The following is a 21414-nucleotide window of genomic DNA, read 5'->3' as shown; positions in this document are numbered from 1 at the left end:
GAGCAGCAGAGAAGGAAAGGAAGGCATTGGAAGCGTTTATCGACTGTGATCCTGGCCCCACAGGATGAACCGTGATGCCAACCTGACAAGCTAGAGGTAACGGAACGATGGGAAACCCGGGTGGGGCCACAGGCACACACTAAACAGCAGACAGGATCATGAATACCGAGAGACTCATGATACTTGTCCCAGAAACTAGAGTAGTAGTAACAAGTTTAACGAATACCGAGAGACTCCTCATACTCGTGCCTGTAACTGTGAAAGCAGCAGTGTATAATGAATACCAAGGGACTCCCCACGCGCGTCTGAGTGGTTGAAAAAGCAGTAAAAATAGTGAAGAAAGTCAAAAGACTGATAATACGCTTGTCTCTGTTTGGAAGACCTAGCTCCCAGGTTACATTCAACGCGCCTTGAAACACTTGAGTATAGGCGTGTTATAAATGCCATATCATATCATGAAAGCAATTGTTGAAACACTGGCCATTACCGATCTGGAGCAACACTAGCCTCACTCCCACGGCAGTACTGAAGCACAAAGATGGCCTCATACCCATGCCAGACAACTGTAGCAACCAACACTAGCAAGACCATGGCAGTTGCGTGTCCCATCATTTTGGGAATCAGCATTCCCCATTCTGAAACACAAAGCTGTAGCAAGGAATAAAAAAGAGATCATAGGAGTTTGATGACAGAGTGAATCCGCTGCACAGCATACCTTTTCTGCACTACCATCTGGCGCCACTATGCAGCCATATACATAGCATCACTGCACCTCCCATCTTCCTTCTCTACCCATCGCACCTGCCTATGCTCTTGCCCCTACCTCTTCCCCTTGCCCTACCCCCAGTACTTCTAACCGCCCAACCCATCTAGCCTGCATTCTGCCCTCAGAACTGCTCAATGCAATTTTGTAAATATGTAAATACTGGCGTCAGGCTCGCAAGGTAAAAAAAAAAAAAAAAAAGTGTGTCCTAGAGTTCTTATCTTTTGCACATGTTCCTACACTAAACCCTTGCACACCAGGTACATGGCATTCAATCCAACAAGGACGTTACAATAGCAATGCCGCTGCTCGGCTTTCTCTTACTGCGTGCTGTGCAAGTCATTTCTGTTACAAATGACACCCGATTCGTAAATACAAAAACAAATCAATGCAAAGCGCACAGTCTGAAATCTGAACACGTCCTACATGTACTCGGACTTGCCTTAGCCTGGGGAGACCTCTGCGCTGCTAGCTGATGCAGTATAAATGAGGATTCCCTTTTCTGCGCTGATGTATACCTATGGATCCCTGAATTTTAAGCCGACATAGGGAGCGCCAGCCTTTCAACAGTTTTAGCCCGATTCATGAAGTGATGGCCCTGGAGAGGCGTTTATAGCGTGTTGCACAGTTATGCTTGAAGTCAAGAGAAATGCCAGGAATGTTGGTCTACATGCAAACGGGCATTCGGTGGGAAGGAATCCAGTCGCAGCTTGCTGAAGTGTAACATGCGATGGGAGAAGTCGTTCTCATGAATTAGAGGCTTGTGGCCAGTTCATGATGCATGCTATTACTATATGTATAACCGAGGGCAGCCCTCCGGATAAGCAGTGCGCATGTGTTTTTACTACATATTATGTGTCCTAAAGTCCCAACCAAAACGAGCATTGGCAATGCCAACCGTTTGGGTTTTTTACATAGGCATGGGAAATGCACACGCCAGGGATGGCTGTAGTGGTATTAACTGGCCATTGATGGAGAGTAACTGGGCATCTAGTAGCAGTGAATGGAAGAGGTCTAATACTGCCCAAAACTGTTGGCTTTGCCAATACATGTTTTTAAGAGGACTTCAGTGAAGAATATGCATATTGCGTATAAATCGGGTGCCTGAAGGCAGACCTTGTTAAAGAGTTTTTATTACACTAGTAGCACAGTTACTGCTACAATTAAGTCATTCACTCTCAGAAGACTGCTTGGAAAAAACACTGGCAGGCACAGAGTGCAAACTTTGATGGTAAGGACTGAATAAAGTGCGCTGAAACAGTTCCCATGAGATGTTTTGGGCGGGGAGAGGCAGGAACTGGGTGGGAACAGCCACAGAGATGTGCATGGCCAGGGGCAGCCAAATAACCAAACACCACCTACAAGCTTTGTGCCCCTCATACGCCATTTCTCCCGATCTGTGCTCTAACGCAATAGTGTCGGCTTACTAGCCCAAACCAAAAACAGGTGTAACAGTCACACGTGTCTCCTCCGGGTTTCCGCTGCACTGCTGCGTTTCTGTCCAAACCAGAGGCAGCAGCGCATGACACACACAGAAGATTTACTATTCAGGCTTCCGGTCTGCAAAGGGCCGCCAATTACTGGGTACAAGCAAAGTATCACACTCAACAGAAATGCATAGGTTTTTAAAACTAAAATGTATTGTGACTTCTCCAAACTTGCCCCAAATCGACAATGGGAAACACTTTTACAGCCTGAAAAATCATTTTACTCCCGACTTCCAAAATGAGAGACTAAAATACACCTGAAAGCCTTTCTGAAATCATGCACAGGGTGCGTGTTCAATTACAGGCCCTCTGGGCCCTAGAGATGCGCAGGCGCACTTTGATCTTCCCAATTCTGACTTTTTTTATAGCGCACCTGACAGCCTAAATATTCAGTGCTGTCGGAGTATTCGGGCCTACTGGGATTGCAATCTGTACAGGTTGCACCCTAGGACCCTGGTGAAGCTCGGGCGCACTTGGCCCTGCTCGCGAGAATGCAGCGGCAATGCCTGCTTAAGGGTGTCTGATAATAAAGGTGGTTCTGAAGGAAATGACGTCAGTTCGTGAAGTACTCCATTCCGCGTGTCGATGCACAGGTCCTCTCTGCAGCTTAGCCCCCAAGGGCCCTAGCGCAGAATGAGAGCATGCCCTTGCGCAGGCGCAGGAGAGCCTCTTAACTGCGCACGCGCTGACGAGTAGTGCGAAAGCAGTCCATAGCGTATGGTCTAACCCACCCAACCTGCAGCACTATGGGCAAAACATGGCGCCGTTGCGGCCGACTCCATCACCACAATCCACAGGAAGTGTTGGGTCTTCAATACGCGTCTGCATGTGCCAAAGCTGGCAAAACAGCTGGGTTATTGAATGCCTCTACTGCATACGTCTGTATGTATGTAACCTGCACACATAGGAATCCCAGAAGGCCCACATCTTTCCAATGAAATGACACCACTAAAGTGGACTGCAACAGCACTAAATACACGGGTTGTTTGTCACGTGCGATATAGCAAATGTCATCAGTGCTATGAATATGCTTGCTACAAGAAATTAATTCTTCAATCAGTATCATGGCCTGCTGATAAGCTGTGGATGTGAGTGACATTTAGTGGGGGCACGGCAGCAGGTCTGTTTCTGAAAGAGAATATTGCTTATCAAACCCCTCCCCTTTCAGAATACTCTATGCCAAAATCACAGTGGACGAGTGCCTCTGCTGTGGTCTCCTGACATCTACAGGGCAGGTGCAAAGATCACATGTGCATTCCAGACATGCTCAAACACAAAATTCCAACAGGCAGCTCTGATTCAAGACATAACTGTACACTAGTCAGTCCAGTAGCACGTTAACTGTAAATAGAAGCCATGACTGGTTACGGCATGGTGGCTACTGGGGGGCCAAACAAGTATACAGCCATAGCAATTGGAGGTCATATTGCGTTTGCTTGGTGAGAAATGCTCCAGCCATGGCAGTATTAGTATGCATTAGGTGCCTGGCCTGCGTGTGATGATAAAAATAATAATGTGGGACCGTGGCCCAGGAAGCTGCTTCTTTGATCCCCCCCCCCCCAGAGGAAGGAAACACCTTTCTTCTGGGCACACAAACCCTCCCAAGGCCATTCCTTGGGAACCAGTGCTTAAAAGACAGCCCTGACGCAAACCATGCGCACCAGGGCCCTGATAACACTTTTTCAAGTCTACCAGAGGAGGAAGGGGGCAGACCTGGAGGAGCCTGGGACAGATTTACAGGTGACTGAGGTGTTCTACCATCTTGGATTCTATGTAGGGACTCGAACCTGCGGCCCCTCCCCACTTCCTGGAGACAGGGCACTCTGGGTATGAAATCAGAGGGCAAAGGGCACTTGTTACAGCAGCCACGACTGGACATCTAAGAAGTTTGCTTTGGATCAATTGACAGTAGCATTTTGCCTTACAAAGGGCAGGAAATCATGTTCTTAGTCAATTAGGCTTTGGACTTCAAGACGAGAAGAACTCACCTGGAACTTTGTTGTTGGGAGATACAGTCTATTCAAAAGTCCTCTGCATAGAGGTGAAGGCAGAAATCACCAGGGAAGAAGAAAGCTCATCTCCCTACCCACCTCATGGGCACAAGTATACCCAATCTCTTTCCTCCAACTGATGGTGTGTCTGCGGACAGGTTCTTTATATCCTCTGCAAGGGAATATATATATATAATAGAAATAAAAAGGGGACCAGCACACACCCCTGTTTCACCAGGAAATTTTGCATCTGCGTTCCCACAAGGCCAAATCGGACATCAGCAGTGTTCCCATCACAGAACTAAAGACAGCCGCTATCAGAGAGGGAGGAACACCGAAGCCTATGTTCCTTGCCACAATAACAATCGAGGAACACTATCAAAGGCATTCTTCAGATCAATAAAACCAAAATATACCGGCTGGGCTCAACGGATCACACATTTTTATTTTTGTATTTATAAAAACAATCTAAATACTTGTTTGACTGTTGATAAACCGGTTCTAAAATCGGCCTGTCAATCTACTATGATATTGGAGTCGACTGCCCACTCCTCCATGCAACCCAATAGCACTTTCCTGTATACTTTGGTTGAGGAAACAATTAGTGAAATTGTTATGTAACTTGCTGGGTTGGAGTGGCTACCCTTTATAAAAATCGGAGTTATGGTTGGAGTTGGCCAGCTTTGAGGGAATACAAGTCCTCCATTAATATTATTAAACACTTGGTTAAAAAAGGAATACATATATTGGTCCTGCTTTTGAACAACTCTCCCAGGATCTTGTCAAGGACGGGGGCTTATCTAGACTTTTGGGAATGTTTAGGTGCCTCGATTTTGCTCTCCAAAAAAGACAGGCTATCCCATGATCCAGGAGCAGCCATAGAATTAAGGATATGTATAGACATTTGATAAGCCAGGTGATTGCACTTATACATGTGCTCTAAGTGGGTATACTGAAAAGACTATTGGGCGGCGGGTGGTTAGTATGGGATAGCTGTCTATCAATTACTCGGCCGTCACGAACTGCCAGAATCTTTGTGCATCTTTTGCCTTTACTATGGATATAAGCTGGTTGCGCTTATTCTCTAAATCCCTTTTCTTACTTGAAGCTAGTGTTGGCTTAATCAATTTTCTATGATATACAATCTCTTCCATTGGTTTCCCAGCTTTTACTGCTCCTAGAAGCCTACTTTTGGCTGCCCAGCACTGTTTATCACAGCATCCTCATTTTGCCATTGTTGCCCTATTTTCTAGCCTACACTCGGTCACATATGGTTCGATAAGCCGAGACAGGATCTAATGCACATCATTGCATGATACAGGCCATGTATGCAAGTTAGAAAGATGGTTGCATAAGGCGGGGATCAGGTCATCTCATATAGACGTACTATTTTGGATAAGGTTGAAATTTTGTCCCAATTGACCCATGCTCTGATCAAGTTGCTTCTGGTTGTATTTTTGATAATAAAAGTTACATTAGACCAGCCTAGTTGTATGCCAACAGCAAGCGTTCGGACAAGTGGGTCTTGGTCACTCAAGCAGTGATTAACACCCTAAAATCTATCATAAGCCTCCAGCTTGAGACATGCATTAGAATATAGTCCATGTGGCTCTTTTTTCTGAGCAGATCGGAATGTGGGAGCTGCCAGTGTATCCCCTGAAGGTCTCCCATTGCAGCAGCCTAAACCTAGTTCACTTGCCAAGATTGTTATTTTTTGCCATTCTTGTAGTATTTGTAAGCATTATGTTTATCCAAAGTACATTTTAAATCCAGCTAATCTTAAATCCACAATTTGTAACCAGGGCAAAACATATTTTAAGGCACTCCTTACTCTTTCTCAAGTGCTACAAAAAACGAATAGACAGCTTTTTTGTGAATATACCCTCTTACAAGAAGGGATGCCGGTGGAATCTCAACAGCTCTTCAAAAGATGCTAACTGAGCAATCCAATGTTGGCACTATTCATTTCAGCAGGATGCCAAATGGCAACTAAACTTCCAGCAACTGACAGAGAAAACGTACTACAGGAAAGGACGTCAGAATCCAGAACATACTAAAGTCACATGCTCAAAAGCCTAACCAATAAAGTCGGAACAATAACCGCTCCAAGACACAATGATTTGTTCCATGACGGTATTGACATTGTAAAGAATACTTGCCAAAGCGTTCATTTTGAAATAACGATTCTGAACATCCGCGATGTGGATGAGGTGTAATGTTTCAGGATTAAAAACATGCAATTGTGCCTCACTGTGACCCACTTCAGTGAAGCGTTGAACTAATGAATATTTTTTATTTGTTACGTATGTCACATTCATGTTGGAATAAACATTCTCAAATCTTTTGGTATTGGGCAGACATTTATTATGATATCACCTATATTCTGCTGTCTTTTTAATACAAATATCAGTAATTATTTGGCCAATTTCACCGTCACGTGTCAAAACTGGCCAATATTTACAGATATGGTTACCATTTTTCACACGCGGGACTCTTGAGTAAGAACAAAAAATAAATGATCTGTTTTTTTCTTTAAAAACCACAAAGATTGATCTTACTGAATCTTAACTTCACTAGGGCCTCAGCAGGGAGAGCAGTAGGCCACATGCCTCGGTCTGCCCTAATCAGCCCTGCACAGAGGATATAGACCCAGCTCAGGCACACATGCATGCAAGGACCATCCCTTCCAAGCTTTGTGACCTGCCACACTCAAACATTAGGATTGAGATGGGGAAAGCATTGCAGTGTGAATGTCACATGTTCCTATATTTTTTTTGTAATTGAAAAAATCTACAGTTTTAACATAACGTAAAAACTTTTGTTTCAATTCCACAAACACAACTCAAATAAAACTTAGGAAACCAAACACCTTGCACGTAAGAGAATGGAGGAAAATGATTAGAAACAAGGAAAAGGAAAAGGTAAATCAACCAATTTGTAAAAAGGTGAAGAGTATCAATTCTTATCATTTCGTTTCCTCCAGAGAGCAAGTAAAAATGCTCATCCGTCTCACACTAAAGAAAAAACTAGCCAGATCAATATAAAAAAATATTGTCATGTCAAAATGTATCAAGAGCAATAAATGTTGTTCACTGCTCTCTCAAAACAGACATTTCAATAGTGCGTCTAGATAATTCACAATTGCACAAACATGTTTTACATGTTCCTATTATGTATGTATTCCATGTTTCTACATTCCAGAAATTGCCACTTCCCGATTCATAAGGCAGATTATTTTGTACATTGTGAGGCACTTAAGAACCTTCAGCGTGTAATGCAGCCACTTGAGTGCGCGCTCTCAATAAAAGCGGGGTACGATGAAGCCACCCCAAAAGGTTAGCTAGTTTAGGGGCACAGGCCCAACCATCTATATATGTATATAAATATATTCTGTTAATATATTGAACAGAGTGAATGTTAAGAGTATGGTCTCTAAAAACACCAACCGTGAGCATTTAAAATTCGTCGAGCACTGTAAATAACAGGATATTAGATCATATAAGATATATATCAGGTATATAAGAAATCCACCCCGGGCAGGCACATGAGACTATTCATAGAATAATATCGAAGCTAGAGCGGACCACTTCCATTCCTAAATTCCTTCCATTACACCACACCACCTTGCATCTCAACGCCTTCCTTTCTTTGCACTTTGAACACGCCCAGCAGGGCAGACTCGGTCCTTCTTCCTTCCAAGGTAGATAAGGGTAAGAAACGGGCAATGCCCACGCTCCTTATTGCAGTCTGGGTGCCAGTGAAACGGCGTAACATGCCCACCCTAAAATCGGGCCAACCTACCAAAGAAATGAAACAGCAGGCCGCAGGCATCCAGAAATATTCCCTTCGAATCTATGCAATCCCCTCGAATCTAGGAAAGAGCCAATGCTGGAGAATGGAAGAGACTTCCTCCTCAGATTCGCTTTTACTTCAAACTTCCAAAAGTAGCAATGCAAGTACTCCTCCCTGAGACTCTGCAGCACTGATTAGAGTGACTAGAAGCGGGCTGAAGCCATATGAAGGTTAATAGAAGCCTCTGCAGCATCCAAGTCTATCCTAGGCCGCCCCTCTGGAAGCGTACTAACAGCAATCCGTCTAGGCTCCGGGATCACACCCAAGGGAAAAATAGCAGAGGCCTACGGAATGCTAACTACGCTGACTTCATGGTTCCACCAAGATCAAACCAGAGACGTTTAGATAAACTCGGAACTAGGCATAATAAATGTGTACTGGAACCCGGCTAAAACTAGTACTACTAAGTTCTGTACCATGGTTGCCAACCAAATTGATGACCTGACGGTGGAGCGAAAAGTTCCAAATATCATAATCTGTGGCGCCCTGAACGCCAAATGCGAAGGAAAAATGAAAGACGAACAAAGTCCCAAATCAACGATGGATGAAAGAGGACAGGCATGGTGCCTCCTAATGAAAATGAGAAAGTTCCATAACGTGTCATCTCTTCGAGACCAAGGGTCCCGAATTCCAACGTGGGAAAGATTGAGTTCGGCCGCCACTCTGGATTATATTTTTATCACAGAAGGGCTGATACCTTATTTCAGCGACTTCACAGTTATAAAAACAAAGGAAAGTGATCACAATCTTCTCAAAATGTCGTGGAACGGGACAGCTGTAACAAGATCTCTTTACCCAGCAGCCATTGAGTCAAACCTGCGACAAAACAGACTTTGCCTAACATCCGACAATGTAAGATCCTTTGCGTCCAATATTTCCATGAAACTTGCTCAAGCAAGGGATGAGAAATGCGACAAAAGACCGGAGTACGTCTCCCTCCAGACCCCCCACAAAGTGAACTTTGTGGGGAAAAATCCCAGTCAGCCCACGCACACGCACTCATTCAATAAAGAAGTGGCGACAAAAAGGCAGAGAGTAAACAAACTAAAAAAAATGGCTCTAAAAACAGACTCCCCAGAAACCTGGACCGCATATCTACCAGAATGTAGGCTCTACAAATCGTGGCTAAAACAGCAGCGACTGCAAATGTACCAGAACGATGTCGAAGCAATGCTACACACTTGGGCTACAAGAAACACTCGTGACTTTTGGTCGCTATTAAAATCAATAAATGGACAAAGGGCAAATTCACTCTCTAGCTGCGTCCCTGAGCAAAAGTGGATCCAGCTTTTCACGGGGCTATACCGCAGTCCCTCAACCTCATCTCTGTCGCAAGCAGCTCTCCCTGATTCTCCATGGATCCCCTTATCATCTACCGACGACATTAGGGAAGTGATCATGAATCTCAAATCTTAGAGGGCCCCGGGGCCAGACGGCCTGACGAATACCGACCTGAAGAAACATCCACTGGCGTGGGCACGAGCTATTGGTGAAATATTCAATCAAGCCCAAAAAATCAAACAAATTCCCAAAACCTGGACAGAGGCAGTACTGGTGCCCATCTACAAAAAAGGCGACAGAAGTACCCCGGCCAACTACAGACCCATAGTCTTACTTGATATCATAGGGAAGATTTATGCGTCGCTGCTACTACGCCGCTTTAAGGACTGGGCAAGCTCCTCCCCGGCAGCCGACATCTTCCAAACAGGCTTCCAGAAGGGAGCTGGGACGGCGATCAATCTGCTAATCTTGAACATAATCAAAGCAAAAGCAAAGAGAGGAGCACCGAAGGTCCACATGGCAATGGTGGACCTTTCCCAGGCCTTTGACTTAGTAGATAGGGGAGAACTGTGGAAAAAGCTATCTACCTGGAAATGTCCGGCTCCGATTCTTGCACCGATAATAGCACTTCACGCAACCACTTCGCTCAGAGTCCGCCTAAACCAGCAAGGAGTACTTTCGGATCAGATCTTCACAGAACGCGGTGTAAAACAGGGCTGCCCCCTGGCCCCAGCCCTGTTTATTGCCTTCATCTGGGACTTCCAAGACTCAGAAAAAACACTAAGATCTTTTCCCCCTCAAGTGGGCACATCGAAAGTCTCAAGACTCTGGTACGCAGATGACCTGATCTTGATGGACCAGACTGCGATTGGCCTCCAAAGACAACTTACAAATCTGTCCAAATACATGGAAGAAAACAACCTCCAAATTAACAAAAACAAAACGAAAATCTTGTCCTTCTCAAAAAACGCAAAAAAAGCCAAGATAAGTCCCAGCTGGTTCCTTGAGGAAACAAAAATCGAAGTGGCCGATTAATTTAAATATCTGGGCGTGCAATTAGACAACTCTCTGAATGAAAACTCACTTCAAGCCTCACTATGGGCAAAAATGAGAAACCTAACAGCCCAATCTCGAGCAGTAGACAGAAAATTCGGCAAGTTCTCATGGACACCTGTACTACAATTCTACAAAACCAAGGTAGTCACTGCAATAACGGACGGCATGGCAGCCAATCTAAACCTACCTGAGGAATTCTGGTCGAGACTTGAAGGCTATCTTTGGAAATCGGTTTTGGATCTTCCAGCTTCAGCCCCCATGCCAGCCATTCGTAGCGACCTTGGCCTCCAATCACTAGCCTCGGTAGTACTCCAAAGTGCAATTCTCCTCTACAGAAAAATACGGACTTCTGACACCCTCCCGATCTTTCGAATAGTAGAAGCTGAATTGAACAAAGGAACCTGCTTACCTCTAATGAATTGGGCAAAAAAACTGAGGAAAAACTAGATGAAGTCCTCCTCATCTCAAACCCTGGACGAGTCAAGCTAAAACTTCACAAGACTGGATACATACCAACGAAAAAACACTCCAGTATAAATCTCTAAAAGATCTGCCACCTACTCACAACCGGCCAAAGGTCCCGCTGAGATACTGTGAAAAATTCCCTGAGAAAAAGCTGAGAAAATTACTTATGCGGGCCCGCTTAAACCCACTTCACACTAGAGAAATCCTGGCCACCAGAGCACTTACAGAAACATCAAACTGCCGGGTTTGTGGCCTAGCTGACCAAATAGAGTCAGTCCGACATCTCCTCTCCTCCTGCGCAGGACTCGCGGCAGAAAGGCGGGCTCACCTGGCACCACTCGTCACCTGCCCTACGACACTTGATGAAGAAACAATATGGTTTCGACTGATTGCGGGCGATTCTACGAGATGGTCTAGAGCGGCAGCCAAAGTTCTCGAAGTAGCCCTTGCGAAAGCAAGTGCTCTTGGCCCCGCTTTTTCCATTTCGTCAAAGCTGACGCCCGAACCTGAACGTTAAACCGGACCTGCGGACCTTTGAGTGGTGTCCTGAGTAGCCTCGATAAGATGAAATACAGTTCGCCATGGCACTTCGATTTTGTAAAAAACCCAAATTGGGTTAATAAACAAAATAATAATTAAAAAAAAAAATAGTTATAATGAATAAAAAAAGAAGAATACTGAAGCAGAGGTGCAAACTCACCGAGCCGGCAGGCACCGGCCTTCAAAGTCATCTGGGATTGAACTTAAGCTCATTTCTGCTTCCCGAAAAGCACTCGTTGGGAGTTCCCTTGCAGCGTTTCATCCAAGCAGTGCTGTGTACTGTTGAGGGGGCTTGTCAGGATATCCAGTCCCAGAGATGCAAATCTCTAATCCAGCGTCCCGCGCCCACACAAACAACTTTAGCAAAGGTTTCTTTGGCCGAGCTTCGATGACGTATTATCAACGTTGCGCCTTGACATAAGCGTATCCCTTCAATTTTAGTCCGAACGATGAGATCTGATTGGCCACCCTCAGGGTCAAGTGTTAGCAGAAAAAAAAAAACAGTGCTGTGTAGTATTTAAGTGCTCCAAAGTCTTATCCTCAGTTCAAACACCTAACACGAATGGAAACACGCGCACTTCAGTGCACTGCAGCCTCCTCTGGCAAATTGCTGTTTGCACGTTGAAGTGTGTAAAATGCAGGTAAATCGGGGCAGACCCAGGCTCATGTGCAATTTTTGCACTTATTAGAGCAAACAGGTCTAAATTCCTCCCACCACGGATGTATTGAGGGAGAAATGGAAGCCTATTTGGATCCTATGGCACTTACCAAGTGCTAAAAGTAGGCCGATTCCATAGACATGAGGTCTGCAACCTTTGCTCTCCAGATGTTTTGGACTACAAATCCCACCAGTCGTAGCCAGCATAGGGAATCATGAGGGGCCATGGGTGTTGTAGTCCAAAACATCTGGAGAGCCACATGTCGCAGACCCCTGCCAGAGACATTCAATACTAGCCTGCATGCATTACTTTGTGGCCGGCAGAAAAGTAACGTATTCCTTACCGCAGCTCCGCCTGCCACAAATGGTCAAACCCACCAGAATGGTAAAACATGGGCAGCACATGTAAACACGATGTTAACATTTGTTTTAGCTCTCCAGGGGGTCCGGCAATAACTCCCATACCATACACTGAAAGAGTGATCACAACACAGCTTGTTTCAGATCCTGGACAGACTGAGTGATAAAGGATTTAAAGCCCAAGTAAGGACACTTGCACAGCCTTGACGGACTCTCGGAGTGACCGAGGATGTCAAAGTACATATCCTCACTCTCTGAGAGACCGGTTTACGGCACAGGTGCATCCAATTCTACATTCTGTAGAGGCACCCAGACGGATAAAGTCTGGGTAGGAGCTTGACTGGGTGACGGGGAATGCGATCCAGACACTGGCAATTCACCCGTGGCACGCTTCCTGAGAGTTGCTAGCTTCTGGGCAGTGAAGATGCACTCCTGGCAAGGGAGCAATGGGGCGTGTGTGTCAGCGGAGAGCTGCCATTCTTTCACAACATGACAGTACGCACTCTGGCACTTAGCTCGTTAAATCACACATCAAACCATTGTAATGAAAGGTGGCAAACGGCCCATACAATGGCATGTTGAGCGCCCCAGATAAGATTTTGAAGAGGGAATATTGCATGCTCTGTTTATTATAATTGGAAGTGAAATTACTGAGTAAATGGTAACAGCGTTATCTTTTAGGCGAGTAAAACATATTTTAAACTAAAACAAATCTTTCTGTAATTCACATTTTTTTGAACCTAGACATTCATGCAAGTTAAAGGATGCCATGTTACCCCAACATCCCTTTTCAGGTCAGGCAATCATAACATTAGCGCTCCTTCAGTGCACCACCCTGCTGGTCCCACTGATCCAAACACATCAATGGAGCCATCTGGGGGGTGGGAGCAGTGGGCAAGCTCAGCAGGGTTTGTTAATCCCTATTTTTTGGGGGACTATTTTTACTCCCAACAAAAAAATAACATTAGGGAGCATTTGCCCATTAGCGATTAAAGGCACTGTGTAAGCTGCTTCTCTGTGTGCTGCCAGGGTGAGCATTCATGCACTATGCTGCGCTGTGAAGAGCTGGAGTATTCTACTAGGTGGAGGAGGAGGCATCATTGGCATGTTATTTGATTCTTAGAGACACTCGTGACATGTAAGATCAGAAGACAGTGGCTGGTCACACGTTGAAGGCGAACACGGAGTACTTGCCGCTGCCACTTTCCATGCCATAGTCCAAGACACCTCAGGTGCAACAGCGAATGCATTTCAGACAGATGACAGTTCAAGAAAGTACACATATTTCGTGCTTGGAAAAAATGCATAAGAACTTAAAAAGCAGTTGCCCAAATGGGCAAAACTTATGGCCGTCAGCACTGCACAGAGCGAAGTGGTGGAACAGTACCTTGCATGTAGGTCTCTATCCTGCGGATGAGCTCGTAGGACTTGAAGCGGTCCAGCAGGGTCCGGATAGAGGGCAGTGGATCAAGGATGATCGTTTCAGGATGAGCGCTGACGTAGTCCTGTGAACATCAACAAGAAGAGACACCTCTTCACATGCCATTCTGGCTGTACTGGAGCAATAAGTGGCAAGCCGGGTACAAGACAATACATCATGTCCCAAATGCAGGAGCCAAAGTACTAGCACAGACCACTACTTCTAGCACAGAGTCTGCAACCTGTTGCTCTCCGGATGCGACAGACAGCCACTCACATGTTTCATTCCAATTGACTATGCTGGCTACAGCTGATAGGAGTTGTATTACCAATCTTCTGGAGAGCTAAAGGTTGGAGCACTGATGTCAACTGGTCCCATGTCATGAGGGTTATCCACAACATCTCCGGCCTTGTTAGCCAACCATGCTTTGCTTTCTGGGAATTCATTTTCCCATTATCACTAGAACCCTATACGTCTCAAAAGGCAGTGTGTGGTTGGTTAACATTGAGTGTGGCTGTTGGAGCCTCATGGCATTGGTTCAGTTGATAGCTAGGCCTCAAGCTTCAAGGCAAGCACTATTCAATCTTACATTACTCTGTAAAGAATTAGCTTGCAAATGGTGTGAAGCACCAACAAAAAAGGAAGAAAGTTGATTTGTAGGCCAGTGATGACTGCTGGAGATGCAAAACATAACATATAACAAATGCTGCACAGATATAGAGATACAGGGCAACCTCTACCTTCAGCTCAGTGATAACACACCAACCACAGTGATCACAGAAAAAAACATATTGGTGTACATATTAAACCTATGAGAGCTTCTGGAGGTGTAGAAGGTCTTGAAAGGTCAACCACGTTTGCAGTCCAACACATTTGCTTGGCAGTGTTAACATTTCAGGAACTTGTAGTGTTCTTTGTGGCTGAGAAATGTTGTGACCTGAAGTGCCCAAAATAAAGCAGCACCTCTTGATCATGATCTGTTCTGGGTCTTGCCACGTTTATTGGCATAGTCTTTGCCGTTGTGCAGGACGTTTGACTCTTCACTATTCGTCACCCTGATGGCCTAACCTCCTGCTACTCGTCCTCCTGATGGCCTAGCCTTCCCCTACTCATCCTCCTAATAGCCTAGCCTCCTCCTACTCGGCCTCCTGATGGCCTAGCCTACCCCTACTCGGCGTCCTGATGGCTTAGCCTACCCCTACTCGGCGTCCTGATGGCTTAGCCTACCCCTACTCGGCGTCCTGATGGCTTAGCCTACCCCTACTCGGCGTCCTGATGGCTTAGCCTACCCCTACTCGGCGTCCTGATGGCTTAGCCTACCCCTACTCGGCGTCCTGATGGCTTAGCCTACCCCTACTCGGGGTCCTGATGGCTTAGCCTACCCCTACTCGGGGTCCTGATGGCTTAGCCTACCCCTACTCGGCGTCCTGATGGCTTAGCCTACCCCTACTCGGCGTCCTGATGGCCTAGCCTCCCCCTACTCGGCGTCCTGATGGCCTAGCTTCCCGCTACTCGTCACCCTGATGGTCGAGTCTCCTGCTACTCGTCACCCTGATGGTCGAGCCTCCTGCTACTCGTCACCCTGATGGTCGAGCCTCCTGCTACTCGTCCTCCTGATTGTTTAGCCTCCCGCTACTCATCACCCTGATTGCCTAGCCTCCTGCTACTCATCCTCCTGATGGCCCAGCACCCTGCTTCTCATCCTCCTGATGGCCCAGCACCCTGCTTCTCATCCACCTGATTGCCTAGCCTCCTGCTACTCATCCTCCTGATGGCCCAGCACCCTGCTTCTCATCCTCCTGATGGCCCAGCACCCTGCTTCTCATCCTCCTGATGGCATAGCCTCCCACTACTCATCCTCCTGATGGCATAGCCTCCCACTACTCATCCTCCTGATGGCATAGCCTCCCACTACTCGTCACACTGATGGCCTAGCCTCCTGCTACTTGTCCTCCTCATGGTCTAGCCTCCCCATACTCATCCTCCTGATGGCCCAGCACCCTGCTACTCATCCTCCTGATGGCCCAGTACCCCGCTTCTCATCCTCCTGATGGCATAGCCTCCCGCAACTCATCCTCCTGATGGCATAGTGTTAGATAGTACACACTGACGTCATGTCAGTGGAACTTAGAGTTTACAGAACGTTCTCTAGGGAGCGTTCAAAGTTCATTCCTATCCCGGCGGGTGTCCAGTCAAACGGTCGAAAACAAAGGATCGAATGACCATTTGATCGACAGTCAAATGGTCGAAAAAAAAAAAAGGTAGATTTTTTTTATTTATATATATTTTTTAGTTTGGGTTGGTAGAAAAATGTTTTTAATAAAGGGGAACCCCCCTATTTTAAAAAAAAATAAAATAATAATAAAAAAAAATCGACCATTTTTTTCGATCATTTTAGTGTCGATCAAAAGGCATTCAATCCTTTTGTTTTCGACCATATGACCTACAACCATGCCAGCGGCTTCGCTCTCCAGGGGCCTACAATAAAGCTCATGTTTAAAGCTCATACTGGTACGTCCATTCATTACAAATGGCGATGAGGAGTACCCAATAAGGCCCCCAGAGTTATCCCCACTGCGCCGCCGATGAGCAAGTGAGGACGAGCATCTGAGGACGAGCATCTGACGACGCTTCAGCTGCCTACTGTAGCCTTCCCTGACCTCACCAGAACAACCGTTGGGGGGGATGCAGGTAGGAAGAAAATCAAAAGTATCATTAAACCTGCCGGTGCGCTGAATGAGAGAGCGTCTTACCAGTACTGATCGTGTGCGGGGGAGAGCATCTTTCGAATCGCTAGCCAACGGCAGACGCTAGCGATTCGAGGAAAGGACCTTAGAGCGTCAGATTGCGTGCGGCTATTTTCACTGGTTGTAATCCTGTTGCCATTAACGACGACAATACGGAGAGAGCACGGAGAGTAGTGCGAGTGCCATCTCTTGAGGAACAATCCGATGAGACTCTAGGAATATATTATAGAGCCGGCACGCCAGTGAAAGTTATAAAGAGGCTGCCAAGACACATAACCAAGGGGGGAAACATCCTCTAATGCACAATGCAAACCTAAAAGACACTATACAAGCCAAGTTGTCTGCAATTGTGTTAATGCTGCATTTAATCTCAATTGAAAAACCATTTTGTGTTCAAGTTTTACAAGACATTGCCAAACAAACTGAAGACATCTTCAAGTACTGCTGGTGCACAACACTCAAGAGTTGCTACCAAGCCCTGTTACAGAACCACATACAGCCATGCAGAATGTCCCGCCTCCCAAAAAATTTCTTCCATGTCCCGGAAACCCTGCATGCCCGTGGGAGCAATGGATAGACGACTTCCAGTATATCTAAGGGCCATTGGTGGTAACAAATTTAATTGTGACCTCAAGGAAGCGACCCTACTAAATTGCGCTGGAGCGGAGGCCCTAAGGATATTCAGGGCGCTTCCTGAATCCGATGATGCAGGAGGAGATGGCAACCTCAAATTTGAGAGTGCACTAGCCAAACTTACCAAACACTTTGGAAATAAGACCAATGTTGTGCTGGGGAGGTACAGATTCTTCTCTAGGAAACAACTGAAGGGCGAGTCAATTGACACTTACATAGCATCCCTCAGGACGCTTATGTCAACCTGCAGTTTCACTGGCGCCGGAGACTAATATCTAAGGGACTAACTGGTACTGAATGTTGCCGATCCACGTATTCATCAAAGGTTATGGCAGACAAAAAAAACCATTGTTGGAACAAGCCACTGAAATAGCGAGAAGCATGGAGCTGGGGGATCGCTGCATGAAGGAAAGATTTGACCAAGTGGGGAATACAGAGGTGAAATCCATTGAAGAAGACATAGGTGAACCTTTAGTAGCACTCGTGAGAGGAACATCCACATATACTTCGAGACCCAATTCCAGGAGAGGAAGAAATCCAGATTATACCAATCAAAATCAAGGTCGTTGCCAAAAGTGTGGCTGGTACAAACACAATGATACCAACAGAGAATGCCCTGCGGCAGCCGTTGAGTGCTACAGATGTAACCAAATTGGGCATTTTGCAAAAGTCTGTAGGAATACACGAGGAAGATCTAGCAGGTTTGACAGATTCACTAGAAGACCATTCGCCAGGTCAATGAGAGGCACCGTGCGAGTTGTTGAAACTGATCAAGGACGCGATGATATGCTAACCATTAATCAGAGAAGTCCACCAATACAAATACTCACCGTCACGTCCTTGCAACAATCCAAAGGTCCCTGGGTCAACATGCAAATCAACAGCATATCCTTGCCCATAATGGTAGACACCGGATCCCCATTGTGATGCTGGAAATGCATCGGAGGGACTGGGCCTCCGTATCCTTGTCTTTTACTGCTTTTTATCGTGTGTTCTGTCACGTTTTCCGCGCAGGAGTTCATGTGGGACTCCTGGCGGTGCAGCTCTCTCTTTTGGTTTGGTGAACGGACCCGTGGGATACCCTTATGGCACCCATGGGTGGGGGTACAACCCTGTGCCCCTAGTGTATGTTTTTGGGCACCTGTGGGTGGCCCACAGAGCAGGGTATGGGCTGGTGGCAGCTCCATGCTATAATCGACAGGTGCGCGAAGTATCCTCCATTTTGGGATACCCCGGCCCTGCCATTGGGATCAGTTGATTCCTGACGGAAAACAAGATGGCCTCTGTGGCCTCTTGCTTTCTATTACCCATTACCTTGTTTTCCCAAAGTCCTGGGAAGTCCTGACTCTGTCCCTTCCCCCTGACTGTCTGTTGGATGGAAGTGCCCTATATGGTGTTGTTGTGAAGGCCCGGCCAGACTAGCTGGAGCCTTCCCAGTGATGTATGTTGTGGGTACCTCCTGTGGGTGGGACCTGGGTGAATAGAGTGTGTGACGAATATGCATTCTGTTTTATGGGTGTCTAGTATCTGGTGGTTGACACAATGACTGAGACATCCCTGCCCGAAACCGGTATGAATGCAGCTTGGAGTGTTGAATGGTTCGGTACTTGTCCCAATACACAACTTGTTGTGAGTGTCTGGAGAGAAGTGAATGGCCTGAATACCTTGTGTGCCTGATTGGCTGCCTGCCTGCATGAATGCCTGTAGTCGTGATTGGATGCTTGAGTGTGACCCAGCGGAATGAATGGGAGATCAACAGTATATCTGGGGACCTCTCACTGCTAGGAATCGTGTTCAGAAGCTGAAGTCCACTACGACGAGTAACTGGAGTAACTGACGCTTGACCTTGAAGCCCTGCTGGACGAGAAGAATTGCTGTTGCACTCCTTCACAATCTGAAAGCTGTTGTGCCTCCAAGGACTGACCCAGAGAGGACCTGTTAAGGCGCCCTCTTCCGGAGCTACGAGGGACCATCGTGCACAGCTGATCTTTGCCAACGCTCCCTGGTAGACCTTCGACAGGCTGCCGACGCGATACGGGGACTGCTGCGGAATTCCAAGGAGAAGCACCCGGACTGTTGTCCCCCACTGTCGACAACCGCTGTCGCCAACCGGAGCCGCCGTGCTCTCGTTTGCCTAAGAACTTCCATTGATCATCGGACGCTCTCGCCTGCATCGTCATCCGCTTGTCTCCCGCTGGAGAAGGCCCGACCGTCGACGCGCCGAGGAGCATCCACCGGTGGGTTTCCCGCCACCTAAGGACCACAGAGATGCCGACGACTCGAAGCCCTTGCTGGGCCACAGTTCTTCATCATCTCTTTGCGGTCCAGAACTATCGTCACCGAGATGCCCCGCACACCTCTTCCTTGCAGGACGCCAACGCTCTGTCGTCGACGAGCACCGCTAGGAACGAAGCTGTCACTTCCCTGCCATAGTTCACCCTGTTCACCGTCGGACGTTCGACGACCCGTGACTCCCGCCTTAAAGGGAGGGCACTCAAGAAGGGCCGTCGATTCCCCGACGCCAAGTTCCACGACACCTCTCGACGATCCGTGGCTCCCGCCTGAAAGGGAGGCACTCAAGAAGAGATCGGTCGACGCATCGTCGGAGACCTCTACTCCACCAGGTACATTGAGGGGTACAACCTTAATAGGAGGAAGTAAGACTATCGGACAATATATGGAGTGGGCTTGTGCTATATATCTTTATTTACAGGTTGCCCAGGTGGGGGGGGATCTCCACACAGAACTGTGCCTATTGTATCAACCATCTTACGTTCCTGCCTATCTCTATTGCTGGTTTCCTCGTTATTAATATGTGTGACATTTTAACCGTACAGTTGATACACTTTAATGAGGTTGGATAACATTAGTGGTACCACTTTAGAATTGTATATATTTATCATTATTGACTTCTGAGTACAAAGTGCGTTATTGTGATAGTGTACATACCTTTGAATATTAATTATATAAAGACTGTTTTCAGTAATACAGTGTGTGGACATTCCTTTGTGGGGGTTCGGGGACTACACTGTACTTAAGAACCAGCCCGCATCACCCCCTGAGAAGCTAGGCCTTGATTGCTCGTCCATTGCTACCTTATAGAGAATCTTGGCAGGGTTCCGCTGTGCCTCTCCTACACCATATAGAGAGTGGAAGTACAGACACCCCTTACCAGTCTTTACACCCATATACCATGGTGGATGTAAAGACCTTCCTTGGAGAATTGTCCGGCAAGATGGAAGACATACGGAACACTGTAGTACGGGCAACAGGATATGGAAAAACCCTCATAGACATCATTGGGTGTACATGGGTAAAGCTTAGATTTCGCGAAAGAGAAACGTACTGCAGACTTTTCATTGCGAGAAACGGCTCATCTGTAGTAGGTTGGGAGGAGCAAGCCGCTCTCCGTGTGAGGATCCACCCTGGAGAAGAGAACCCCATATTGACTGTATTGAAAGATAATACTGATATCAAGACGACACTGGCGAAACAATTTCCCAAAGTGTTCAGTGGAAAGATTGGACTCCTCGAGGGTTTCCAACACAATCATCTTGAAGAAAGGTGCCATTCCAACAGCTCAGAGTTCGTGGAGTTCCTATTGGAACTAAAGAAGCACTAAAAAATGAACTCGCGCGCCTGTGCGAGCAGAACATCATACAACCCATTATCAGGTTTCTTCACAAGCCCTATCTGACCCAAGTTACTCTCCTCACTGATGAGGCCCAACAAGGCCGAAACATGTTTGGGGATGCTTGTGGTCTCATGCAGAAGGGATGTGACATTGCAGTTCGGGCTGAACTGCCCCTTTTGGGGTGGGGCCAAGCCTGATTTGCATATGCTCTTTCCCCATATGCGAAAAAACAAAGGGCATAGAACCCTTGCTTCTGCCATTTGTAGATGGATACATATATACCAGGCACACCACCAATGGCACATCCTTTACTAAGGTGTTTCATCATCTTGCAGTGAGCCTGCTAGCCTCTTGATTCATAAGCAGTAGAGAATCGTAGCAGAAAGTCCTGAATTAAAGTAAATAGTTTGAGGCTCAGGGGCCAATCCTGCGGGGACACATCTGCCTTCAACTAAACTCAGAATTAATAACCAGGCTGTGCTGATTTTAAATGCTGATAACTATCATTTCTATTGTAATGTATACAA

At 46.6% G+C, this 21414-nt stretch overlaps 1 protein-coding gene across 1 annotated transcript in view; it reads right to left on the bottom strand.

Moving 5' to 3' along the window:
• Positions 1 to 21414, bottom strand: part of ITPK1 (inositol-tetrakisphosphate 1-kinase) — an 830437-nt gene that overhangs the window by 278506 nt on the left and 530517 nt on the right. Inside the window, exon 5 of the mRNA XM_069637740.1 lies at positions 13841 to 13958. Coding sequence (XP_069493841.1) covers positions 13841 to 13958 — 118 coding nt within the window. The remainder of the gene's footprint in view (positions 1 to 13840; positions 13959 to 21414) is intronic.

Source organism: Ambystoma mexicanum, chromosome 14 (genome assembly GCF_040938575.1).
Source record: "Ambystoma mexicanum isolate Mex_15411 chromosome 14, UKY_AmexF1_1, whole genome shotgun sequence".
Lineage (NCBI taxonomy): Eukaryota > Metazoa > Chordata > Amphibia > Caudata > Ambystomatidae > Ambystoma > Ambystoma mexicanum.
Note: the sequence above shows the minus strand (reverse complement) of the source record. Positions and strands in the feature narration are given on the sequence as shown.